At 39.8% G+C, this 27,936-nt stretch overlaps 2 protein-coding genes across 5 annotated transcripts in view; one reads left to right on the top strand and one right to left on the bottom strand.

Annotated features, from left to right (window-relative positions):
* Window positions 1–852: 852 nt before the first annotated feature.
* ZNF131 (zinc finger protein 131) lies at window positions 853–18,350 on the bottom strand. 4 transcript variants are annotated; one of them, XM_032992885.2, is made up of 8 exons: window positions 17,256–17,717; window positions 14,719–14,857; window positions 12,729–12,830; window positions 11,752–11,896; window positions 8,514–8,874; window positions 8,189–8,411; window positions 5,070–5,200; window positions 853–2,543 (listed from the first exon to the last, which is right to left on the bottom strand). In XM_032992885.2, the coding sequence occupies exons 1-8, from the start codon at window positions 17,259–17,261 to the stop codon at window positions 1,890–1,892; spliced, it is 1,761 nt and encodes a 586-aa protein (XP_032848776.1). In that variant the 5' UTR covers window positions 17,262–17,717; the 3' UTR covers window positions 853–1,889. The 4 variants fall into 4 exon arrangements, with proteins under 4 accessions (XP_032848776.1, XP_042660708.1, XP_032848761.1 ...); XM_042804774.1 differs by lacking the exon at window positions 17,256–17,717 and adding an exon at window positions 18,242–18,350 and having other exon boundaries at window positions 8,189–8,874; XM_032992870.2 differs by having other exon boundaries at window positions 8,189–8,874.
* Window positions 18,351–18,515: 165 nt separating this feature from the next.
* Window positions 18,516–27,936, top strand: part of SELENOP (selenoprotein P) — a 20,017-nt gene continuing 10,596 nt past the window's right edge. The window contains exon 1 of the mRNA XM_032992902.2: window positions 18,516–19,037. The gene's annotated coding sequence lies outside the window, so the exon portion shown is untranslated. The remainder of the gene's footprint in view (window positions 19,038–27,936) is intronic.

Raw genomic sequence — 27,936 nt, 5'->3', positions numbered from 1 at the left:
GAACAAAAACTGCTGAACTGTGCTTACCAAGCCACAGCCCTGCTATCAGTACCACGTGACCGCTCAGTTTACATTGGACTTAAATTAACTAAAAGTTAGTTTAATTGGTTAGACACACACCCAGCTTGTCTATTTCCGCAGATACAGCTCTTGCATCTATATGCACAAATAAGCTAGCGTTATGCAGCTAAGCAAGTAGGACCGTCCCCCCTGTGTTATCAAAAGATGAGCTTCTTATCAGAAGCCAGGTATAAATACAATAGCCAACTTTTACTTCCATTATTAACATTGGGCCACATTCTTTCCCCTGCACAGAATCTCATCACATATTACTTGCATCTCAGAAAACACAAAACATCATAAAAAAGAATGCAAGTTACATTAATCAAATTAAGATTTTAATTGAGATCCATGTTCATTTTGCAACAGTTTCTCAAATGCTATGGTGAAACACAAGAATAATTTTGAATGAGACTAAATAAAAGCACAAATCCCAGGAAATAATTCTGCATCTGGAGAAGTCTGAATAGAAAAGCCTGATTTTAACTAGTATCTACAGGATTACCTAGGGAACATCCTTGCAAAAATTCCTCCCTTCAGTTAAGGCTTTGAAAATAAAGTTTTCCAGAAGTGTGGAGCACCTCTAATCTCAAGGCAATAATTGATAACTAGAAGTCCCTAGCATCCTTGAACATAGAGCTAGACAACTGTTTTTTAAACAAATTAACTTTACTGTAAGGAGCTATTAATCTTATTAAAAATTAGATTGATTCTTACCACTGGGAGCTGGCACAGTAACTGCCAGTCACTGAAGTTGCTCCTAATTCACTGGATGAAGCAAATAATGCAACATTTAATGGTTGGTATTGTTTTATTATCTAATATTGATTAAATTATTTACACTCCTACATTTCAATCCACAGTTTAGCACTCATACCTATGGCTTTTACTTTTATGTTTAGCACATCTTTGTGTCGTCAGAATTTCATTTCAAAAAACAAAAACCTGATACCATATAGACAAGTCTTCTATATATTTATGTTTAAGCACATTAATTTTTAAAAATGACAATTTATAAAAGAAATCTGCTGGTATTTTTCTTCCAGCTCATGTTTACCACATATTCTATAGCGTACTTCCTATTTTAAAGTGTCCCTTTTAGAGTGTCCTGCTACCTCCATGTGAAATCTGTTTCTTCTGCCAGGTCCACACCTCCCAATGTAATGCAAAAAAAAAATAATCAGTAGCTGATAATTTTAAGCAAAAATATAAAGCATTATAATGCTACCTACATTGCCTTTTACTCAACTAGGTTCTTGAACACTCTAGGAAATTTGTGGAAATTTAGCCAGTCAGTGTTGAAAAGGCACAGGATTTTTGTGCTCAGAGACCTCCAGCAACAATGTTTTATCCCCAGCCGGAAAGTTAGGGACCACTGTTAGAATACAGAAAACAGTCTGATCTGAAAATTCACATGTACCCAATTGCCACTTAGACCCGCCAGATGTTACTGATTTTTCTGCCACAGACACCCTATAAATCTATAACAAGAGTTTGCTTCTATTGCAAGAGAAAAAGAGGTGAAGTTACTCTTATATATACCCAGGGATGGTATAACAGTGATACAAGCTATTCATTACTAAAATCCTCACAAAGCTGTCCATGTCTGTGGTAGTTTCTGTTCCATGGTATCACACGAATGGGAAAGTTATTCTTCACATGAGAGAAGTTTAGTTGTACATGAAGAAAGCTTTTTTTGGTCCACTTGTCCAGCTTCCTAAAGACAGCATATTGGAAGGGCGACCACTAACAGTTCAAAAACCAATGTAAAAGTTAACAAAAATAATTTGGTATTTCATTCCTAAACCTGCACAGTGTGGTTATTTGTCCTAGTCATCCACCTTTACATTCTGCGTGTCCACTAATTGTTGACTTTTTAAGTGTTCAGCTTGTTCATAATCTTCCTTATCTGCATCCTCTACTTGATTAGGTTCCTTTTCTTGTGCTTCTCCTTGATCAACACTTCCATATTCTACTTGTTCGAGGTCTGTTTCATCTATAAGTTCTGCCTGTACCTCTTCCATCTGTATTTGATTTATGTGCTCAACATGTAACTGCTCCACATGAACTTCAGCACCTTGTCCAGTCTGAATGTGTTCAACTTCCAAGTAACTAATTTGCACCTGTTCTTGCAGTTCCTCCATCTGTGTGCCTTTCACCCGATTGTCCTGTATGAGATCCTGGTGCATCTGTTCCACAGTTACCTGCGCAGGATCCACTTGTACCTGAATGACTGGTAGGACATGGACTTGCTCCACTTGTTCTATTATAGTCATTGATGTTACTGGTTCAGCTTCCACTGGAAGAACCTCTTCTGTCACTATTCGTTCTGAAATATCGTGCATTTCTTTGAGATGCCTTCTCAGCTCACTGCCTTGCATAAACCACAAATCACATAAGGTACAGTGGTTCGGTTTGTCACCCGTGTGTATTACCAAGTGATCTTTGAATTGATCCCAGCTGTTGAACACACTGTTACAAACCTGAAACCAAAGATACAGTATGTTAAACAGTACCAATAGAAATATGACAAAGTATAGTGCCTATTTCAGATCATGGCTTCACGTAGTGTAGCTTCTTGCTACTTGGATTAAAAAAAACCCATATACATTAGAGTTAAAAACTGAGAAGTCAGCCTCAGATGAACAGAAGACCCGGTATTCATTTACTTCTTTTTAAGAAACAGGGTGCTACTCCGAGTTGTGCATACACAGGATACCTACAAAACTTATTAATCAGTACAGCATTTGAAAGTGTTTTTATTTTAATTTTACATGAAATTCATGTACAGTATCATGCCCCAATAAATGTTTAGTGCCAGAGTTTTGGGTGGCAAGCTCTTTGTGTAATAATACTGTACAATTAAAGTGTAATACAAACTCTCCTTTTACTGAAGTTCTAGATGTAGTACTACTAGCCAACTTTATTAGCTTTCATTTGCTCATGGCATTGTGATGTTTAACTGGCTAGACTGAACTCTCCCATTTTGCCATTTCAAAAAAAACCACTTGAGTGATTTCAGCAGGCATAACTCTCTTAAAACTCCCTCCCTTTAATTCTCTTGAGCTAAAAGTACGGCCTCAACTGCACACACACTATTTTCACAAAGCACATGAGCACACTTCCTTCTCTTCAGCTGGCATTGAGATAAGTGGCCTGAAAACAACACACAGGAACTGCAGAAAGGGTTGAGGTGCCAGGGTAGAAGAGGGAGAAGAGTGGGGTAGAGTCAGGCTTGGATCAAAGAAACAGGCTCAGGAGTCTTTGTCCATGCAAATGTTCCCGGCTGCAGGAAGCAGCAAAGAACACACTTCAACACCCCTTCACTGCTGGCAAATAGTTTTGAAACAGAATGTTCTCCTAATTTTCAGCAACAGCACAGAAAGATGATGGAGTATCTGACAGGGATTAATTAACTTAAGAACAGGTCTGCGTAGTGGAGCTAAGTATCTCCATTTTGCTGTCTGAAGTCTGTTAAAATGGGTTTGTGATGCTAGCGCCATGATTTTTTCCCCCACAGGCTCACACTTTAGAAAGAAGTTATACATACTCTTTTAAAAACAGCTTGCAGATAAGGACTTAAAATTACTTATTCATACATAAAGGTAATGCCTACTGGTAATGCCCTAGCACATAATTATTATTCTTGCCACACGGACCCTAATTCAGTACTCAAGACATACACCAAAGAGCACCAAAAGTGCTCATGAAGGAGGTACGATTTTGTTTTCTCCTCTTTGTTCAGTGAGCCGAGTTCTATTTATTGAATACTGTGCTAATTTTTCTCTTTAGAACTAAATTTAAGAAAAAATTATCCAATAATTGCTGTAGTTTCCATGGGCTGAAGAGACACTAATCCACATTCACAACATCTGTGAGAGGATATGGTATCAATGTAGAAAGCCATGACACAAAGCGATTAGACCAAAGAGTCACAAAGACAAAACAGTATGTTCAGTGAAGCCACTAGGTACAACTTTGTGTTATACAGTAATTCTCACATTCAGAAGAAACTTAGCTTTAAATCGAGGGTATGCTCCCAAGAATTAACTTCAGACTAGCATAACAACTAAATGATGTAACAGCATCAGTGAAACTTCTGATTAAATTATTTGATTAGCAATACAAGATTAATTAATCTCCTGCAGTATTCAATACTTTCTGTGAATAAGATCCCTCTCTATTTTGGAACCAATAAAGCCAGTATCTAGCAGTTTTCTTCACTACACAACCCAATTTAGCCTCAAACCACAGGCATTCTGTGAAATGAAGAAGGTGAGAGCATTAATGGGGGAAGGGAGGGGAAAAGAGAGTGAGGGGGCAATGACAAAAGCAAAAAGAGGTGTCTTCTTATTTCAGACTGTCACAGCAGTGGGGCAGCAAAATGGCAAATATAAAAATGCTGCAACCAATCTCAACTCTTGTATTTTCTAGCTTTTCAGAATCAGCTTTTAAAAGCTACATAAGATTTATCTGGACAGGTTTTCAAATGTCAGTTACATAGAGTGACCAAGTACTCTAGCTATCCATATACAGCATTTATATTTGCTTAAAAGATGTTACAGATTGCCATAGTAAGTTGGAATGACTTTCCAAAGTCAATATATTGGGTATAAAACAGAAGAATAGTAAAATAGGAAATAAAGTAGTGCTTTATTTTGGACTTTAGTGAAGCATGCTCACAAGCAGTAAAGACCTAGGTCAGTGCATCAAGAACCCTGAAAAGGAAGCAGAAAGATCAGTAAAATGCAGATGAATATTTACCAACCCAAAAGAATCTCTTTGACTATAACTATTATGAGACTCCTTATCAGTAATGCCATGTTTTAAATGGAACTACTGAGATATAAGAATTTATCTGTATGTTGTGGTTGAATGTGATCCTTCTATTTATTTTTAGTAAAAGAAGCTCTTTGAGACAGAAGTCACTCTCATTGCCTTTCCGGCTCAGTACTCCCACAGCACAGGAAGGAGGTATGTACTCTCAGACTGCTACTTCCATTACCCACCTGACATTCATAGAGCTTTTTTCTTCCCTTTTTAGCTCCAGCTCCAGATTGACAGGCCGTCAGATGACATTTGAGAGTGCTATTCCTAGCAAAACGTTCATGGCAGTTTGGACATTCAAATGGTTTTTCACCTGTTAAGACAGATACAGGGATTTGTAAGCATATAAAACCAGTCAGTTCTCTTCCCCTTTCTCCTTTTCGTGTAGGTTTGTAAATACGCTGTAAAGGCATGGCTAACTGGATTATTCTACAGAAGAAACACATTCTATGTATGCTTTATTTGATAGATAAAAGGGCAAAAATCTAATGTAGAGTCCTAAGCCTGATTTAGAAAAAAAACAATGTAACAATTATCAGTGCCATTTAAGGTACATTTAGGTTTTTCATGGAAATCAGATTACTATTCTGATGGAATATCTTAAAGAAATAGCAGCTAATTCTCTCTTTTTGTCTAATATTTATGATAAAAGAATCAACATTAGTAAATATACAAAGTGAAGCATTAAAGAAGCAAGTATTTAAATAATAAAGTTTTATTTTCAAGAATAACAACTGTTTATGCTTGAGAGCGGAAACTGAGCTCTAGAAAAAGAAGTTGGCACTGAATGACCACAAAATAACAATGCAGCAGTATTCAAACAAAGAATCAAACCACCCCCCCACACGCCAATACAGTGAAGAGAAAGCACACAGGGACATAAATGGGCACAAGGAAGATAAAAATCCCTTTTGGTTTGGCCACTTCATTTCAAACCTGGTATCAGACATAGAAGGCAGGTAAGGACAACAGCAGGTGAGGCTGGAATCAGGTAATTTTCTCTTTTACATCCAAAGTAGTATATTGTTATTACTGTCATCAAGTAGTAACAGGGAACAACTACTGCCTCTCTTTAGTAATTTCATCATGCACAAACAGTAACATTAAAGGAAATTAACATACAAAAATTAAGAACACTGTGTTTCTTCTGAAAGTCTGACTCTTAATCTGTGAAGGTACTGACACCAACATCACTGCTGAAGCAAAGAGCTTAATGAACCTCAAAAGAGGCTGAGACAATTCAGTGAATAACATAAGAATCTATCCTAGCTAGTTTAACTACTGCATTCCTGAAAAAGCAGGCTTTTATTGACTACTGAGATGGAAAGTCAATAAACCTGTATTTTCAGAAATAAAGATACTCAGAAGTTCCTAATTAGCTTTTCAAAAGAAGTCCACAAGTAGCCTATAATTCTCACATACACATGGTCCTAGTTTCGGCTGAAATAAGCTCAAAGTTTTACAAAATGCTAAACCAGAAGGATTTCATGTGTTATACTTGTTGCATCAATATATATTTAGAAAGTACTCTGCACCTCCTGTGATATGCTAAGTTGCTCTCCTGGTTTCAGCTGGGATAGAGCTAATTTTTCTTAATAGCTAGAATAGTGCTGGGTTTTAGATTCAGTATGAGATTTGATATGAGAAGGATGTTTATAATATACTGATGTTTTCCATGTTGCTAAGAAATCAAGGACTTTTCGACTTGCCATGTCTTGCCCATGTGCAGATGCACAACAAGCTGGGAGGAAACATGGCCAGAAAAATGGACTCAAATTGGCCAATGAAATATTTCTTATCATGTAATGTCATGCTCAGTATATAGATGAGGGTTGGGCCAGGAAGCTGGGTCTCTCTCTTCCAGAATTGTGGTTTTAGGATTTTCTCTCCTTTGGGATCACAGGAATGGGTTGAGCACTGGTCAGCGAGTAGTGAGCAACTGCACTGTGTGTTTCTAGTTTGTATATTCTACTATTGTTATTCTATTTTATTTCAATTATTAAAATGTTTTTATCTCAGTCTTGGAGTTTCCTTATCTCTACCCTTCTAACTCTCCCCCCCATCCCTCAGGGCAGAGGAGGGTGAGCGAGTAGCTACATGGTGTTTGGCCGCCAGCCAGGTTTCAACCACAGTTGCTTTGTCCCCAAAATACTTCTTCACAACAGCAACCAATGTATTGTGACATTTGAGTTACTCTCTTAATCTGCCACAAACTTTTATCTGAAAAGCCTTTTGATAAGGAACTTGTATTTGGATTGCTCATAACGGAGAAACGCTCCCTGCTTCAGAGGGGATAGGGATTTGCCAAAGCCTTTATAAATGGAACTTTTAAGAGGCTATTTGGAATAGAGTGGACAGTGTCATACATCGATATTCAGCAGCCTCATACACAGATACAAAGAAACTAGAATTAAAGGCTTTAACAACAATAAGAAGCTGCAAAAGAAATAGGGCTGCTACACCCTGTTTAATTTTTACTGATGACTCATGACTGACATTAAACAAAAACATCTGGAAGATCAGGACCACATATACTTCACATTCAGAGTTATCTTTATCATGCTCAGTACCTGTTCAGATAGTAGACTTCTCAGTGAGATGAAGTAGCATCTTAACCTCCCATATTATAAAGAAGAAACAAGGAGCACAACTCATTTTGTACTCAAAAGATGCTATCCAGATTTCAGAGGCAAATTTCATAGTAAAAAAGTGTACTGTAGTCACTAGAAATGTTTTTCTGTGCTAATTAACAAAGAAAAATCAAATCATAGATGAGATGTCAAGAGCAAAGGTGAAACTTTCAAAGTCAGATGGTACAAGAGAAAATTTCAGAGTGTATTTTATGCCTAATGCATTAATAGCCATTTTCTCAGAAGTTCTGCTAGATAAAGAAACCCTCTAAACTGTGTTCAACTGAAGCTCACAGTTCAGATCATATTTCAACAGAAACATTTACTACTAGAATTGCGAAAATAAAAGTAGCTCCTCAGCTTGGTACTTCTGAAGAAGGAAACAGCCCTTAAGAAATGATGTTGAGAGAGAAGCTTCATTAGTGCTTTCTGGTTTTAGGTGCCTATTTTTAACCAACTCAATCCCTCAAAAGTTAACATCAATGGAAAACAAAACAAATGAACAAGCAACAAAAAGACAAACCAGCATTTTAGTTGTAACTAGAAGACGAATATTTCTAGCACTCATGACTCGTGTTTTCTTCAGCATATTGTCTATTTTCCCAAAACATGCAAAAACCCAAAATGCTAGAGCCAAGGCCACAAGGACAGGAATATAGCAGTACTCCTACCTGTGTGCTTCCGGAGGTGCTCTTTAAAATGTCCGAAGTGGTCAAACTGCTTATCGCAGTACTGGCATATATGTATTTTTTTGCCAGGTCTTTGCTTCTTGCCAGCACCACCTTCATCAAGGTGGTAACAGGTGAGGTGCTGTTTCAAAGCACTCTCTCGTAGATACCTTTTATTGCATATGTCACATTTGTAACTCTCAGTAGAGTGTGTTTTCATGTGTTCCTTAAAATGGTAAAACAATTTAAATGAACGGTTACATTTCTCACAGTGGAATAAATTGTTCATGTGTGACAGCTGAAGTTCCACAATTTCAATACCTTCTACCTGTTTGCATGAAGGATCAGTTGCACTATCAACTTCTTGGATCTGGCATTTTCTCTCTCCCTGACGATACTTGCTGGTGATATCTGCCAAAAGAGCCAAAGCAGATTCATCTGATGTACCCGTTGTTTGTATGTACTTTATGGATTGCTCTGCAGAAGCTACTTCTTCAAGTGTTTCAATGCTGTCATCTTCCACTTCAATCGTCCCTTCAGCAATCTCAACCTCAATTTCAACAGGCTCCGATTCTGCAGATGGCAGTGTTTCCGTGATAACATTAGAGGTTTCCGCTATCTTCCTCTTTTTTGGTTTATTTTTACCTTGTGCTTGATTTGATTCTAAGGGTGATGAATTATCTTTGTTCCTGTAAAGCATTTGCACAAACCTGGTTAAGATCAATAAGCACTGGCATAACAATTCCTGCTTAATACTGAGCTTCTGTATCCAACACTCTAGCTGTTTCTCAAATAAGTTGAATCATGAATGGCCACATAACTTGTGTGCATATCAAACTACTTTGTCCTTAATCTATAGTCCTTAGAGCTGTAAAATAGAATGGTTAAAGCTGCAGAGACTTTGACATAATGATACTAATCTGTTTTAAATAGCTCCGCTTGAATGATACAGAGCACCTATCAAGAAGAAAGGCAAGTTAACCTAATGACATAGGTTTACCCAAGAAACTTGTGAAATTCTGTACTTGGAAAGAAAACTTCCCTGAAGGAAGGAGTTCTTTTGCATCTACTCAGAAATAAGATTCAAATCCTTCCTATGCTATTCAGCTCATAAGCTCTGGAAGTATGTACAATCACCTGAAGTGCTTACAGCTTGTTAGAAGACACTACAGCTGTGATTTCACACAATGATTATTATAAAATTTCATACTTCAGGAAAGCACACAGCTAACAGCTAAGGTAAAAATAAAAGCTACTAGGATATAGAGAGAGTATTCTAGTTTAATTATCTGGGCTTAAACACAAACCCCAGCTCTGTAACTATTCTCCCTGAATCATGCACACACAGATCCCCCTTCCTTTAAGACGTTAGGGATAGAACTGGATCTCACAGAGTTGAGTGGGCCAGTGCTTTCAAGTCACACCCTCAAGATCATCCACAGCACTTATGTGCTGGAGGTTTTACTACTGATTATCAGTTTTGAAGTGAGTAGCTATCTTCCCCTTACATCAGGCTTACAGGAATAAGCTGCCTGATGAATCCTTGCAGCCTGATGAATTGTTTCATGTAATCTACTCCCTATCACTTTCACATTTTCTAGTAATAGGAGAGATGAGACTTTGCCCAGTACATGTAAGTCATATGTCAAAGATGTGTGGCTAATGATCTAACCCAGGATACAGCTTATTAAATTGCACCTTACTCTATGCAGTCACAGGAAGACAGAGCAGCTAAACTTAGTTTTATCTAGCCTGGATTTCTGATGTCTAGAAGGCAACAGTTACTTTGCACATTACTGTAAGGAGCTCCAGGATCACATATCAAAAGAATAAACTGCTCAGTGAAGACATTACTGTCCTTGATCACATTGTGTGAAACGCTGAATGGGGATACACACATACAACACAACTGCACTTTAAGGAATAATAGCTGTTTGTTTTCTTTCTAGTCTAGATTGAAATGTGCAACTCTAGATGCATTATACAAATGGTTCTATAATCATCTCTACTTCAGCTCCAGTTTCTGAAGCTTACCCCTTTCAGTCAAAGTTGTGACTGAGGCACTGTATTGCAGTTCTTTCCCCTCTTACTGCAGAGGAGAAAACAGACTTACAGTGGTACTCAAGTTTGTCTTTCTAAACAAAAAAAAAAAAAACCAAACCCTCACATAAATCTTCAAAATCTGTGAACAGTGGAAGTAACTCTAAGAATAGACTGGCTTGCATATATATTCATAAAGCAGAACATTTCTTTCCTTGTAACCCCAAAATTACAGCATTTACTAGTGATGCATAACCAACAAACTGCGTAACATTATACAATAGTGGGAAATAATTGCAGGCTGGAGAGTTTAACTCGATGGATGGATCTAATCCTGGTTCAACAGCTCTACTAGTGTACACTGACTCAGAGTGACACTGATTAGAATAAACTTTTTCAGTTTCAAGTTTGTTTTTTTTTTTTTAATTTCTCAAGCAGACAGGTAAGTGCTTTTTTTTTTCCTCCTTGAATGAAAAAAAAAAAGTTTTGTTGGTACCATGCTTTATCTTAATAATATCAAAAAAAAGGGTGTTTGTGGGGTTGGAGGGTAGGACTATCCCATATATTTCCTATTAAAAAAAAATATACATATACTTATTCAGCTCTAGTGCCAATTCACAGAATAAGCACAAAATAAGGACAGAATAAATTAATCTGGAAATAAATGCTGATGTTGAAAATCAAGTTTCCAGTGTATCATGTCATGGAGGTTTTTATTAAACAAAACGTTAGCTGGCTACTAGAGGAACTTGGGGCCAATGCCATTCTTCTTGGCTAATGTGTATGAGAGGAGATAAAAAGGAAGTAGTAGTCTTTCCTTAGCCTGAATGCAAAGACCTTTCAGTGGGTCTAGAAGAGAAAGCATGAATAACAGTAATGCTGGGAGCATTTACTGCCCTACCCTCTGCTTCATACAAGCAGAGCAGTGTAGCATGCAGAAGGAATGAGAACCTGACAGCACTTTCTGAAAGCGGAAGGGCACCTGCTTTTCTCAGGTTGGAGTTTGGCAATGAAGTGCAGTTTCTGGTACTGGATAAAAGATGCCACAGCAACATTTGATTAAGTACTGAACCCATATAAAACTGATTAGAACAGTTACATCCATTCAAGAAGCTTGAGAGGTTAATTTTTCAGCAAGAAGTTAAGATCACTGCTTGTTCTCTCATAAACAGCAGAAAGCTGCATGAAACTGAAACACCAGCACAAACTTGTTAATGTGGTCTAATTACCTGAGGCACATCATCACTGCACACCCAGCTGTCAGCCAGGTGTGGGCAGATAGTAGAGACCTGGTGTTAATTACCAAAAGTCACAACCCTGTAATGCCTGCATCATTTACAAGCAATGTAGCTTGTAATCAAGTTCCAGTCCAGAGAACATGGCATTCATTTTTCAGATGTGTAATTCTGACCTGTATCTTATAGTAGAAAAGTATATGGTCCCGCACAAGTTTAAGAGGTTCCAGCATCTCATAAAAGGATTCTTCTGACTCTACACTTCAGCATTGGGAAGAAGCATGTGCTTACCTGATTTCAAGTGCTTTGATTGCTTCTAACATCTGTAGATACTCAGCTGCTTTCCAAACATCATTTGCTTCTTCCTCACCTTGGACCATTAGTTTTGCTGTATAAGTGAACTCAATTAGGTGACGAAATGCCATGTTACTTACACCTGTATACAGGCAAGAAAAACAAGAGTTTCTTTTAGCAATTCCTCAGTCTTACCTGTCTGATGCATTTTGTACACTTGTCTGCCCACCATTTTGCTCGCAATACTGTAGCTACCAGTTTCATGAAGATGACACTCTTAAAAGACTCATGTTGGAATATAAAGTATATTATAGAAACACGCAAATCAGGAACAACTACAGAGTTATGCCGCATCAAAGATAAAAGGAAGGATAATATGTACAAAAAGCTCTTTGAATAATAAAAAGCATAAATGTAAACACAAAAATACAATCTCTCTCAAGAGACCCCTAAGCAGCAAGTTACTGGAGGCTGAAATAGTGCTCCAGGAATTTGCTCCCTTCCTACCAGGCAAGTACTGCTCCACATCTATCCTGTTCTTGCATTCCAGCCAAGGCATCTGCCATTGGCCATCACTGGCAGCCTTTTTCATCTGACCATAATGGTTGTTATCAAGAAAAAAAATTTTAAGTCACACTGGTAGTCCTAAAAACATACAGGGTCTGCCTGACCTCCATTAGCCATGTATTGAGGGGAAGGAAAAAAAGAAATGGGAAAAAAAGGGGAAAAAACCCACCCACAGAACCTTGCACTTTCTCTTCCAAAAGATTTAATTCAAGACTCTTCTTTTTCTATTTTTCTTCAAGGAAGTTTTATTTCCAGTGGTGGCAGCTGCCTCAGAACAACTCAAAAGCTGAGATCTAGAAAGCTAACTGATACGACCAAGCATGTATAAGCCCACACCAGGGACACTAGATTAATTTCCATCTTGGGCACGCAAATCTGAAGGTTTTTATTTGCACAAATCAGATTACCTTCAATCTCCACCAAGGGCTCCTGTGTGAAATCTTGGAAGAATTTGTAGAAGAACTGGCTACAAGCAGCAAGAACAGCCTTATGAGCTTTAAAATGGTGACCTACAAAGAGAGACAAAAATTTTGGATTAGGGTAATACCTTCCTCACTCATAGTGCAGAGTAAATGCAAAAGCAGAAGGGAGACCACGAGTGTCCAACCTATTCCAGCAGCATATAGTCACTTAGTATGTCTCTTTGTAACACGGGATACTACTGCAGCTAGCCTGTCCTATCTCATGTAGACCCTTGCTGCTGACGCTCTGCAACTTCATCAGCTGTAGGACTCACTCACGCCAGTGTTTCTCTTTTCAGACATTTGAATTATAGGAAATTCCTATGCAAACTTTTTCCTGTATGTCTTGGGCTCAGCTCTCAGCTTTTATCCAGGTCCTCCTTGTTTTTTGTTGCTCTTACAGACTGATGTATTATCACCACTTCTGTCAACATAAACACTGCTGCAGAACAAAAGTGGTTCTGCTCTGTTCCTCCTGTTTTCCAGACTGTATATTCCCCATCACAGTGCTGCCTTCTCCCTGGTGCAGGCATACACATTCAAAAGGCTCCATGAGACAAAGATAAGAGAAGTAACATGAATTAGAACTACACAGCTGCACATAAAACCAGCTTTGAGCGCAATACATGGATCTGGTAATACCAGAGCAGAAACAAACATTCAGGGTAAGTTTTGTGCAAGCAGTGACAGTTAAACTACAGCAATTCCTGAAGAGCTATTTTTTCCTTCTTTTGCTTACTTTTTTCTAATCTGGGCTCTGTAGGACCCTTTTCCTTCAAGTAAGTTCTTGCTATACTTTTAAAGATCTGGTAGCACTCCTTTAGCTAAGGCAGTGTCTACTAGGACAGACTATCTTCCCTGAAGTCCTCATCTGTTCTAAGACATGTTTGGGATAAGAAGCAATCTTATGTGATCTATCAGACACCACCTTTTCTAAGGTGATAATAAGCACTTATATCTGTCATCCTTTTAAACTAATCCTTAAGTACATGTGTTAGTGATGGGAAAAGCTGTTTGTGTTAGCAAAAAACTATTTTTTGACCTGTAGACTGTATCTGATGGAATAAGTCTCTATTGCTTGTGCCTCCATGTGCATGACTGCTGCACAAGACCCTATTCTTGTTTAGCTACATGTGATGTAACAGCTGAAGGTTAAAGCATAAGAAAGTTAAAGACTAGAGGAAGCAAGCAGCAGAACAGACCTCTACCCACGCTATGAAACTGGGCTGTGCGCCACTAAAACCACAAAGGACACTGTTGGGTAGGTGATGAAGAGGAGGGAGGACGAAGTCACGACCTTCGGGGATCCAAGATGACCACCTTTCCTTTTACAGCGCAAATGGTGCTTTTACATGACATCATTCAGGCTGTGCTTTGCCCGCCTCCTGGCACATACTGGCGCTACATGACGGGATGCAAAGGGTGCATCATTAACCCAGAGCTGAGACACAGTGCAGCAACAGATTCCAGCCAACACTGTCATCATGGAGATGTCCACTAAATATTGGTGCCTTGCCATCTCCAAGCCCGGACTATGCTCCACCATGTGCTACCATATCCACCGGGGTTGATGGCATGTGTGTGAGTATGCTTTTGTTGTGCTAAGTAACAACTGGGTTTTGCTATTTTAGTAGAATTAATAAATCATTTATATATATATATATATATATATATATATATATATATATATATATATATGTCAGTGTACATATGTGTATTTTTTCTACCGCACCTTATCCTTTATGAACCTTTAACGGGAACAGTACTTAGCACACATACAAAAAGAAAAGTATGTGCTTCTACCCTATTTTAACTATGTATTAAAATAGTAGGCAGATACCAGAGAAGCAAGAAGTAAATCTTATTTCAAGGTTTGTTTCCCAGCACAGCTTTCAGCATTCCCTGTACACCAACCGGTTCTCAGGCCTGTACGTACCATCAACAATCAGAGTGATATCCGTAAACTGGTCCTGCTCACGTTGTTCATTCAGTCTATCCAAAATAACTTTATAGTGTTCAGGAAATTCCTGGATACACTCCATTGTTTCTTCAGCTTCCATGGCCAAAGGACTAGTCTGCAAGAGATGTGGTATGAGAGTAAGGATACTGTGCCACTCAGTAAGTAGTGTGCACACTCAGGTTAGTACACAAACATGAACTAACTATCACTTTTCAGGGACTACAAAACCAAGAGAAACACTAAACTGTCTTGCTAACAGGTTTACCTGATTTTAGCTGATTATAGGAAATGGTAGGGTTACTGATGTGGAATATTTCCTTAATTATATACATTAAAAACAGTCAAAGTGGGTAAGCATATTTATTTATTCTACAGATTCAGCACAGATCCACCTCCTTCACAGTAAATACTGCAGGGATGTAACATCTCCACAACTAACTACTCAAGAATACCTCAGCAGCATGTCTAAATCTTTACACAGTTACTTCTCACAATTCTAGCAATTCACTTTGTGTAAGAACAGTTCTTAAAATGTTCTTATTTGTCACATTTTTCATCCAGTAAACATAAGATGTTTGCTTCCTTTAAATAAGAATGTAATAAAGCTTTTTTTTTTTCAGCTTCTGAGTACACAGGTGTTGCCAGGGATTCTAATGTGCTGTCACACCCAAGAGCAAATAACATCTTGTTCACCTAGCCTACTTACACTTCTCCCCCTGCAAGGTGAAATATTCTTTGTCAACCTTTGGAAAGACACATATACTTGTTATCTCACAGCCCTTTCTCCCTTCCCTATACAACAAAAGTAGCTGTAGGTGGGAGTTGCAGAGGTTCTCAAACCTGAAGAGTTTTAGCAGTACTCTGTGCCTGTGGATGAGACACAGATGTTAGACTACTGCTTATGCAAAAGAACCTTGGAAGAGAGTCCAAGCACTTCAAAGAAACCATTTCACAAATTAACTCCAGGCAAAATGACTTCAGATCTGTGCAGCAGCACTCATCTTCAACTCCCACATTCATACTGCTCACAGTGAGAACATCCCAGAAAAAGTGAAGATATTTGAAAGTCACATTAACATAGAAATATTGTTTCTTTTCACAATCTAACTCATTTTGAAGAGCATGTGGTTTCTGAATTTTAAAGGAGACTTCCCTTCACTATACTGTTGCACTTACTCTGGACAAAAGGAAGAAAGTCAGGAGAGCAGCTAGTATCAAACCAAACATTGAATACAGAGACAGAAATTTCCAGCGTAGCAAAGAAATGGTTTTCTTCAGAGTCCTAAAAGAAACTAGAGAACAGGTGCTCCCTGACTTTGGGTGCAGATTTTCTGTGTGCGATTGAAATTGGGAAGTTCTGCACGCAAAACCATTCCTTACACGTACTAACCACATCTCAGCTGATGCCACCACACTTGCTAACTCCCCTGTGCGGCTGCGTAAATTCTACCTCACTTATAACAAACACACATACAGGTGGGTGTACGTGGTTCAACAGAAGTAGGGAGAAGAACTACCTGGTTATGATAAAAGCAAAGTTATTTTCTTGTAATTAACAGACATCAAGAAAAGGAAATTGTGAAATTCCTATTTTCACTGCAAAACACACTCATTTTTGCATCTCAGAAAAACTGGTCCATGGAAAAGTCACTTTGCCAGAAGCGAAAAAAAAGGAAGAAGAGAAGCAACTGCGTATGGAAGTCTGGCTCCACCTGCTACCACTGCTTTGTCAAGCAGATGCTGAAATACGTATCAGGGTCTTAAAGGGGACAGAGAAGACTAGCCTGTGTGGGCAAGGGGGAAGGTGAGGTAGAAGGAAGTGGGGTGCGGCTCCTGCATTCACTTCACCTCATCTGTAATGATGGGTCTAAGACAGCAGCTCCTGCCTTTCCTCTACCATGAGGGAAGTTGTCAGCCATTTACTTCACTGTTTTAATTTTTCTTGCACAATTCTGACACATCATAAATGGGCAGAAGACTTGCAGTTAAAAGCTTGATTTCTTACAAGTTAGAAGAAATAAAGTTTTGACCTCCAACTCTCATGATTTCCACCTACCCAAATGCAATTTTCTTGCAAACTGAGTGCTTGTAGGGATATCTAACAAAAATCCCACTCAAAATAGAGCAACCATCCTCCTATGTAATCTAAGAAATTTTTAAAAATATTTCTTAGAACACTTAAAATACATGAATAAGAAAACACACAACTTATGATAGTTTACTGTAATGAATTAACACACAATTAGTAAAAAAAGTGTGCATTTATTGCACATCTAAATGCAGGTGCAGCATTCATTGAGTATTCCCATTAGAAAAACTCAGCGATATTGCAGCAAAAAGCCCAATAAGGACACCATATACTGAGTAAGAGCGTCACTACTTTGGATGAAGAAGTGGAAGGTACAGTTGAGAAAACCAAGAAGCCACGAAAGGCAGACAGCAGCGATCCAAGTTGCCACTTCGGAGCAGGCTGACAGACAAGTGGCAGAAACTGGACACCTTCAGTTGTTTACCTTCATTCTCTTGGAAGATGCAGCCAACCAATCTTACCGGCTTGCAACAACAGAGGCACCCCACGTGACATGCATCCGATCTGCAGGTCTGCGCTCGCCAGTGTACCGCAGGGAAGCCATCTTATGATCCTCCTGGACTACAGCAGGCACTCCTTGCATGTTCGGCACTAGGGCCGTGTCCCCCCCCGCCTACGCGGCCCCCGCAGGAGCGCGGGCGGACAGGGCCGCGTTCTCCCAATTCACGAGACGTGACGGAGCCGCGCGAGCGCCGGCCGAGCCCCCGCCACCTCGCCGCGGCCATCTCGGGGCAGGGGGGCTCGCAGAGGCTCGGCGGACAGCAGCGGCGGTCGCTTCTAGGGGGGGGCATAGAAGCGAGGGGTTCCCGTGAACGCCGCCGCCTATTTTTTTTGCTCCAACCCCACCCCCCCCCCTTTAAAAAAAATTTGGCCGAGCGAGGAGGCGAGGCGGCCGCGCACCGCCCCCCCCGCCCGCCTCCCCTGGGCTTCAGCCCTCGCGCCCTGCGGCCAGCCACTGCCTCCCCCTTCCCCCCCCCCCCCCCCCCCCCCGGCCCCGGCCGGCCGCGGCCCCATTGGCGAGCGCTGATGGCAGTCAGCGCGACACCCGCCAAATCGTATGGCGACGGCAGAGCCCGCCCCACCCAGCGCAGCCAATGAGCACCCGCCGAGTCCCCGGGAGCGGGAGAAGGCGGAAGGCCTAGCCAGCGCCGACTGGCCGCCGGGCACGGGCGCTGCGAGAGCGGTGCGGGCGGCGGCCGGCGGGAGCGGGGGTCCCTCGGGGCTGCCCTCGGGGGCGAGGCGCGGGCGGTGCCGGCCGGAGCCGTGCGCTTGGCAGAACGGCCGCTTCGTTAGTCCTTATTACGTCATCAAAGCGCGCATTAAATCGATCCCTTTTCAATTCCCGGCCGGGTCGCGGCCCGGCGGCGCGGCGCCCCGCGGGGTGGGAGGGCGGTTCCGCTCGGTACTCACCGCCAGGAGCCCCTCGCCCCGCCGCGCCCGCTCCGCCAGTAACAGCTTCCTGCTCCCCAGTACGCTGGAAAGCGGGGCGCGCGCCGGCCAATCGCGACTCGCATTCCCGGCCTGCACCTCGCTGAAGGAAGTGACGTCAGGGTCACAGCTTTCAGGCCCGTGTGCGCGGGGGCTGGAAGGGGGCGGGGCCCCTGCGCCCCGGTACATTCTGGGAGTTGTAGTCTCGGGGCGGGCGCCAGCACAGCGCAGGCGCGGAGTCTGTGGGCGGGGCCCCGGTCGGTCCGGGCGCGGGCGGGCTCGGCTGCTCCTTGAGGAGGGGAAAGGCAATGGCCTCCGCCGTTAAGATAAGCTAAAAACGTAAAAGAGCTCCAACAGAGCGGCAGCGGTATTTGGCGGAGGAGGAGACAGCAAGTAAGTGCCACCGGCTGCCAGCAGCCCCTCGGCCGCCCTGCCGGTGCTGGCAGCGTGAAACTCAGGTTCCTCCCCTCGGCCAGAGTCTTCGGGCGCCCCCGGGCGTACCTGCTCAGCCAGGCTTCGTGTGTTGTCACCAGACGGAAACGTCTTCATCCAAATAAGCCAGTATAATAGTTTGTCGAAACAGACACAGTGATCGTCCCTTTGAGACCCTCTGTGTCAATCACGGCAACAGAAGAGCTGCTGCATGCAATGATTGTATGTTCTTAAGAGCTTACCCATGTAATTCCTGTGGATGAAAACTTGCTTATGAACTCTGTCACTTTTCCCCGGTGCCAGACGTACAGGATTACTTTTGCCGTGTTCAACCTCCACTAAAAGGGTAAATGCCTATGAAGTTAAGGAAGCCATTCAGCATAGAAATCATACAACATAAAAAAAATAAATGATAGTCAAGTTCAAATTATTTTTTATATACTCTTTAATCCATAAAATCCTGATATTCTGCGTAGTGTTTTATAATACAGTCATGCAAGAAAGTTTTATCAATAGTGATGTAATATTAAAAAGTTTGAAGTCAAACTTACGTCCCTTTTATTTCCTCATATTATTGCTTAATGGCTTTGATAATGTTACAATACTATTGTTCTTGGTAGTAGGTCAGCTCAGACAATTGTTTTCAATCTAGGAGTTGTTTGCCCCGCACCCATGCTTATTTCCTGGTACAGGACAGTAGATTAGGAATGTTGATGCCCCCTGAATTTTTAAAAATAAAAAGTTTCGTTTTAAACCATTGTAGATCTAATTTTCAGTCAAAGAACTGTATCTTCAATAGCTTGTAATTCAAATTGAAATACTGCTAAAGTTACCATATAGAACCAAAATACTACACAAGAATTAAAAATTTCCATTCCAACACCTTCTACCTCTCCAGACAAGGTTGATGGTTTGCTTATTTTTCATTAATTTATGGGTTTTTTTCTGACCATTTGCCTTTTTTCCCCTAGCATTTTCCATAGTGTTCTTTTCTTTACTTTTTCCTATAGCTTCATCCTTCTAATGGTACTGTCAGGTTTGATGGGAGCTTTTAAATGAATGGTTCATAATTTGTCCTAATACCTTTACAAATATAAGATCAGACTGACTTAAGCTATACCTTTTCAAGTTCTCCCTTTCCTCTCTTACAGATGAGGGTGGTTTCCCAGCACTACCTCTAGGATTTCTGAGAGTTATGTTATAAAATACAATTCAGTTGTAAGGCTCAAAATAACCTGGTTCACAGTGCATTTTATTTACATGAAGAAAAAAAGTTAAGCAATCATCCAAATGACCTTCATCCATATCTCTAGTTCAACATGTATTAGCTATTATTTGTCTGGCTAGAATTTCCCTATGTTTTTTTTTCTTTTCCAGCATCACCTCAGTGGTACACTGGAGAAATCTGTACTCATTAAGATAACCTGATAAGCGTTCTGGACACAACATTCAGCTGAGTTTGGAAATAAAACCAGAGTGTAGGTGTTCCCTTCCAGCTCTGAGTTTCCCAGAGAAATGCAGAAGAAGGTGAAGAACATCCATCCAGACTGAGTGTTGGTAGCCCCTCCAAGAGAGAGCAGTGAAGTAGCAGGCAGACAAAAATACACACTAAACTAATTGTAGAAAAGTGTGAATCATACATTTCCCATATTTAATAAAGAAAATACCTCTTGTCTGAAGAAATGAGGGAATTAATAAACCGCTGACATGAAACCAATAATTCAGAAGGTGTACTTAGGTGCAGGATTGAGTAGAGAACTATTTTCCAAATGCAGTTGATTCTGATTATAAATGAAGGCCAAATGGGACCATTACCTTATCTAGTGCAAGGCTATCCACCTAGCAGCCTGTGACCTATCACCCAACTTGCTGGCGAGTTTGAACTGGCTCCCCAAATAGTTTTGAAAGCTGCTCAGTGCACTCCTTGCACAGCCAGATCTCCCACCACGCTGTTCCACATCAGAGCCAAATGATTGACCCAAGGAGGTGCAGAATTCAGATGTGTGGCCTTTTCTGGTTTCTTCTATTAAAACAAGTCTTATGAAATCAACTGCTTGTTCCTGTAGTGATATCAATCATTTGCAAGAAATCTCTGAATCAGGCGACTCAGCATGTCTCCATTGCACAATGACTTGTTCTGTGCATGAAAGGGCTTTATTGTCATGCCCAGAGCAAGCCAGATGTGTGCTATTACACAAGAGAAAAACATTTCTGTAGAACCCCTTTGATAGGTGTGCCTGTGAAACAGTATCAGTGACTGTTTATAAAGTTATAAAGGAAAATAAATATGGGCTGTGCCTCTGATAGAGAGCTGTTCTGTTTATCCTCCTCATCTCTTTACTGTTTAAAGAGGGAAGGGAGGATATAAGGAGTTAATGAAAGTCAAAATGATACTGGTAATTGTAAAATGCAGTGCTTGAAAACTGTAATGTGCTGAATTGTGAATTGATGTTAAAAATCCGTAAACCTTACCTCTTTGACACAAAGATGTCAGCTTGTTCCTCTGTTATCTTTATGTTTTCAGAGGAAATGCACATCTAGGACAGGATGTGCATTTATATCTAGTCAGTATTATCTGCTGCCCTACAAGCTCCACACCAGATCTTACCTACAGTGTGCGAATTTCATATTTTTGTGATGCCACAAAGATGAGCTGACTAATGAAATCAGGGAGATCGGTGTCTAGTGAACACTGCAAGGGAGGGTGGTTGAATTCTAGCATTATTATCTAAATATTTTGTTTTATATTATTTTAATTACCTGGAAGAAGCAGCAATTCTAAGAACTTAGTGTCTATCAGTTTCATGAACCATAGGGATTTGGATTCTGCAAAATTACGAGAAGCATGCCTGAAAGAATTGTGTAGTGGCTTAGTGCTTAAATAACAATAGGTGTTAAGTACTTTGCTATTTTTATCTTTTATCCTGGAATAGAATTATAGAATTATGAATGAGTTGGGTTGGAAGGGTCCTTTAAAGATCGTCTAGTCCAACTCCAAATATAAATTCAGAAAGCCTTGGCTACGTTAGTACTTGTCTGGGAAACCTCTTAAGGAAAACCTCTGTTAAAAAGTTACCTGTGTTAGTAGTTAAAATACATATATACCATGCCATTTTTGTGTGGGTATGTATTGTGCATCATGAGTAAAAATAACATACATACACATTGTACGTATTTCATATATGTAGATACTACCTCTTCAGAGGTAACTCAGATTTTCCCAAGCAAATCTTCTGTATGTGATTTGCAAAAATGTTTTTGTTTTGTGTTTTTTTTGATAAGTGACAGTGAACATAGTGCATCAGAACATGAAATGTGGTGATTTTTATAGCTCTCTTTCATAATCTATGAAAATCTACAGAGTCTGGAAGGGTTTAAAGCTAAACTGGCAGAAAAGGTTTTGGCCTAGCCCTCTGCAGTTCCATGTATCATACATGAAGAAACATTAACAGATAATTTTAGATTACTCCTTTCAGGCCATGGAATCTTCCTAGAAAATTGTAGACCTATGGACCATATTACTGCTGGGAGAAATTATGTCTGACTGATAGATTCATAAAATGTTGACTGTAGATGAAAGTTTACTTCAGAACCTGGAGATAATCAGGGAAATGTTCCACATGCAATTAAGATAATATCAAGAGCAATAAAAAGTTGGGAAGTTGGGCAACCTAGACATAAATCTTCCTGGTATCTAGGGGAAGATTTTTTACCTTCAAGAACTTATTTCTTCCTGGCACAGCCTTCTATTCATTAAGTGCATCTTCCATCCCTGCAAGACCATGTGTGCCATGTGGCACATTGACTGGAACTGTGCCAATTAGAAGGGCAACCTAAGTATTGCCTTTGCAGACACACCTATGGAGCAGTTACCAAAGCACATGTGCTACTGAAAGAGCACTCGACCTCTATCAGTTCTGTCATTTGAAGTTCTTAAGACCAGCCTCATGCACGATCCTCATGTAAGCCTCAAACAGTGCCTGAGCCACAGACTGCACAATGATTTGCCTGAACAGTGGAGAATGAAGTCCTACATTTGGCTTCAGGAGAACTAGATATTTGAAATCCCACATGATCTTTCAGTTATGTATCTTGTAACTTACCTTGAGCACATGCCTGTGTTAAAGAATCAACAAATATTTTATCATTAACTTAAAACATTAACAATCAAGACATTATGAAGTCTTTGCAAAAAGGGGAATATAATTAAAAAGCGTTTATTGTTAATTATTACTGCTACTGCAGTCATGGGTTCACTTATGCATTTAGTTTTCTGGTCTGTCTCTCCTTCTGAATGCCTACTAACTGTTGGAGAGAATGTTCTGCAGCTTCATTGCCATGATTTTTAAAGTGCTACAAGTTTTCTTCACTTCACGTTCATGTTTTGTTTCCTCTTCTTGTGCTCTTACAGGAAATCTGGCAATAATCATGATGCAGGATCAGCACAAATCCCTACTTTGTTTTTCTGCTTTTTTCTTTTTTTTTTTTGCTGACAAGAGAAAGTTCAGATAAATTCAGCTTGCTGTTTAGAGGGCTGGATAGAAAGCTGATGGTCAAAGACAGATGTGGAAGCTGCTCAGCTGTTCTACCATGAGACACTGACTCTGGGCTCTACTGGGGTTACTACCACCTCCTTATATCTAGTTCCTAAGGCTGTTATATGCCTGATATGTAACTAATAACTAGTAAATAACACAAGGCATACACAAGAGTGAGTAATATTTTGAACATGTCTTCCTGCCAAGAGACAGCCATTAAGAAATGAAAATAGGGGCCAGCCAGAGATGAGGACTTAACCAAAGTAAAATGACAACCTGAGGCTCATCTCTCCTGTGGAGTACCTACAAATGAGCAGCCATGCAAACTGCTATTGACTGGGGAGATGTTAAGGCATTGTGTGATGACTGACTAGGACACACTCACTTTTCAAGCTCCATAAATTGAGCCAGTGGGGATTGCTGTTACTGCCTGAGAACATGATACGAAGCCTGTTCAGTGTGAATTCTTGGTCAAGTCAAGAGGTCCATCCAAAGACAAGTGAATATATGAAATAATGGTAGTTTCATAGAAGCAACCAATAGTGGCTGCATGAATTTTGCAGAGCAGATTTTTTCATGTCTTTGCTATTTGCAGTGATGTAGTGTGATGGCTTGCACAGGTGACTTCCAAAGGTCTTCTCAGACAAAATGTCACCATATCTTCCCTACTTTCACTTCTCTTTCTTTCAAAAACTGGTGTTGCATTCTGCACCCTTTATTCTGAAATGCTATTACAGTTCTACTCCAATTTGGAATTTTCTCTCAACCAGCCAAAACCTAGGAGAACAAAGCTGTAGGAAAACATGGGAAGACTGCCAGTGTCAAGGTAGGGCTAATATGTTTGTCAGGTATAAAGGTCTCCAATCTTTGTTGGTCCATTGTCAACATAATACAGACATAATGTTCTGTATTCAAAACTTTACTTTGCCGTCATTGTTACTTTCAAGAACTGCATCTGTGGAAAATAAAATACAGGACTGTAATATCAGAAGATTGGGGACTTCTGTTATACATATTTCACCAAATCACATACAAAAAAATAAATGTTAGTTAATAATCAGTGTTCAGTAAAAATGTGAACTCTTCAGGAGAATAGGAAACAATTGGAAATCTGAAGCTGGTAATGGTCTTTCTATCTTTTTTTCTCTTTTTTTTTTTTTTTTTCCCCATCAGTTAGTATGAATTTATGACAGCTACATTGTATACTCTAGTATTAAAGCTATTCCAGTCTATTCAATCAATAAGCTTTTAGCACTTCCAGAAGGTGTGCAGTTATCCAGCTGACTACAGGCATACTTATTACATTCTGAGTGTGGGTTGCAGGTACCAAGTAGCTGAATATCAGTAACTGGTAGTGTAGCTGCTGCACATTTGACAAAGTACTGTCTGCTGAAGGCACAGTTTGTAAGCCAGTATAGCTTTGTTAACAGAAATCAAATCCAGGCATCAGGGACTGAATGCTAGTCACTATTGCTGACTTAAAATAATGGCACTGACAACAACAGGAAAGGTGTTACTGTAAGATAGCTGCTGTAAGTTCTCCTTGTGTTTCAAATGATATTTCCTGATATAAATCAGATAAACACGCAACTTTTCCAGACTCCCATCAGCATTCAGAAAACAGAAGGAGGCAGTCAGTCTGTTCAGGATTTGATTGTTGCAGGTATATGTATTAGCACAGCTCTCCCTCTGTAGAACACATTTAAAAACCAGTTCAGTTCTTCCACCAGTCCTCAGAAGGTCAGTAGTGCTTTACAATATTTCTTTATCTATAGAGACCACTTGAGGTACTTATGTTTGGAATTCATTATGGTACTAGGAGGCCTCTTTTTATGAAAAGAGTTTTTACTCATGATGGGAGAAGATGACTATCAGTCTCTTCTTCCTGTGTGCCGTAGCAGCAAAGTATATTTTGTTAAGTGAAAACATTACTTTTTTTTTTTTTTTTTCTTCCACCAATCTACTTTTGGATTTCATCTGTAAATTGTTTCAGCAGTTCACAAACAATTTGCACCTTAGGGTGCTTTGATGCTGAAATGTCAGCTGCTTTTGAATTTCCAAGATGGACAGAACAGTAAAAAGTGGTTGATTTAGACACTTACACCTTCTCTGCTGGTGCTGGTGGCACATTCACACACTCTTGCCCTACGAAGGGCACACAAGATTTTTATTCACAGTTCAGCATTCCAGGACTATACTATCTGAAGAGAAGTATCATCAATGACCAACCTTCCATACCATGTATTTGAAGTCGTATTTTAGTTTGTCAGACTCCATTTTATGTAAAGCAATCTCCATCTTGCACTCAGCTATCTGAATCTGTCCCTAAGCTCTCTTAACATCTCTTGTAGATGATGATGTTTACAGCCACTGCTATACTATCGGAAAAATAAAACATAGAGTCGTGTCCCCCCCCCCCACAAATTAACCAAGAAAGGGTCATCCATTTTTAAATCACAATTCAACAGTTATTGGAAGGGAACTTTTTCATACAAATCCCTCTTATTCATTAGCTGGACTCAGTTTTCACTTCAGTTTTCATGTATTTTACAACAGATAAGCAAAGAACAGACTTGAACTTTGTATAAGGTTCACTGTATATTGTCACTGAATCCCATGTACTGTGCTGTCGTAAATTCCATTCCCTGGCTAGGGATCAGTGCAGTGAACTATGCTTGGATGACCTGTTATAAATCATTAACAAGAACTTGCTTTTACAGTTATTTCTTGTGAGAAGCCTTTAAAATCACCTGGAGTGAACTGCTGTGGACTTAGCTGATGAATCATTTTCCTCCACATCTCCTAAGGAGAGTTATTTGGTGTAAAGACTTTAATGGGAATTATATGTATTGCTGATGATAATTCTGATGTCATGATTACAGTTACACCCTCTCGAAGACCTCAACTGTTAATGTAAAGAGCACTGTCTGAATACAGAAAAATCATGGGTTTTGTTTAACTGTTTTTGTAGTCATTACTCCAGATCCTTGATCACTTTAGTTACACATTGACTCACCGAACCATACTGGAAAGCCTAAAGCTGCCTGCTGAATTCCTGGTGCAACTTCATCATTCCTGTAGAAGGAGGGATCACTGATCATTGTGAGGGTTATGAGATCCATATAAGAGATCCGTACAGATACCCTGCTTTAGGCATTCCATGATTACATTTGCTTCTTCCTGATTTATTATCCCCAACACCAGGTGCCTAAGCAGAGTCACACCAAACTGAAGGGATTTCCAGTTTTCTTTTATAGATCACAGGACTGCCAAGTACTACTAAATATACCAAAAAACCCCATAAAAATACAGAAGATGTCATACAGCTATGATCTTCTTAACCATCTCTTGGGTATCATCAGGTGCTTTGTCCTTCCTCTGAATGATAAGAGGACCACTGGTTTTAGGCCTACTGAGTTGACATGGGGAACCTTCAGGCTGATAGAATTATTGCAGGATAAATGAAGAAAATAAACAGAGCCAATATGTAACTCAGAATACATGTAGGTATTCAGCAACTACAGTCAGTCTGTATTTCTAATCTGTGCAATGCTTATGATTTAGGACATGTCTGATGAAAAAAGATTTTATTTGCTAATTACAGCGTGCTACAGATAGGTTCAAGTAGAGAAAGATACTTCATTATTATGATGGAATTTCCAAACAGAAAACAAAAATATTTATCTACTAGATCAGAGCTACTTTAAGCTCCATTTTGTTTTTAAGTAGACAATTGCAAGTATCAGCTATTTCTTCATTCACTGAAACAATCTCCAAGACTATATCAGAGGATGTCAGCTTTTGTTTCTTCCTTTGAATTCTGAGAAGTATGCATTTAGTTATCTTACACTGGTCTGGATCTCTCATGAGAGAAGCACGAGACCAATATTGCACCACTATCCTTTCTGGAGTTACTTTAATGAACTTGTGGTTCTAATTATCTTGCTGGATTTGCTTTAATATATCTAAGCCTTCACTTAAATTACCCTTACTTACAGAATTTAACCAAGATTTTAAGGCTGCATAAACAAATGGAAATTTGTTTATATAAGCATTAAGTAAACATCAACAGCCTGTTTTTGTTGCAATTTTTTACACTATACAGTATGAGTAACTCCAGTGAGTTGACACAATTACACTGTTAAATGAGAAGACATGAGAAGAACCAGTAGAGACTCATGATCTGCCAGTGGACTCTGAAATCCCTGTTTGTGACTTCCTTCAGTCACAAAAGCAAAACAGACACTGAAGTCCTAAGGTTTCATGATAGAATTCATGCTGGATCCATGTTCTGCCTCTGTCCTCTTATTATCTGCACATGTTGCAAATCACTACAGCAGACTTTATTGGAATATCCTTACTGACAGCCTCATAATTCCATGTTCATTTGAGACATTTTTTTTTAAGAAATGTATACATTACCAATCTAGATAACAGAAAAAACAAACACGAGTTAATTTCCAAAGACACTGGCATTTCTGTTCTGTGGTGCTTTGAAAAGTTTGAAACATGTCAAAAAAGGGGAATAGTTTATGTTCAATAAGAATGGAAGGGTGGCGTTATTTCCAGCAGGACTGTTATTCCCCCCAGATAGGAAAGAAAGTGAGTACAAACAGGATGATAATTATAAAAATTATTGTTTCAAACTGAAGACTTGTCCAAATTAGAGTTCATAACTGCCTCCTGCAGTGAGACTGGAACATACTC

This window comes from Tyto alba, unplaced genomic scaffold (assembly GCF_018691265.1).
Source record: "Tyto alba isolate M040663 unplaced genomic scaffold, T.alba_DEE_v4.0 Super-Scaffold_42, whole genome shotgun sequence".
Lineage (NCBI taxonomy): Eukaryota > Metazoa > Chordata > Aves > Strigiformes > Tytonidae > Tyto > Tyto alba.
This window is presented reverse-complemented; position numbering and strand designations above follow the sequence as displayed.

Excerpts from the sequence above, each read along its gene's own strand:
- ZNF131 (XM_032992870.2), bottom strand. Across the intron at positions 5,201-8,188 it reads GCACCTCCGGAAGCACACAG|GTGAAAAACCATTTGAATGT; the intron begins GTAGGAGTACTG and ends CTGTCTTAACAG. Across the intron at positions 2,544-5,069 it reads AAAAGCTCTATGAATGTCAG|GTTTGTAACAGTGTGTTCAA; the intron begins GTGGGTAATGGA and ends CTTTGGTTTCAG.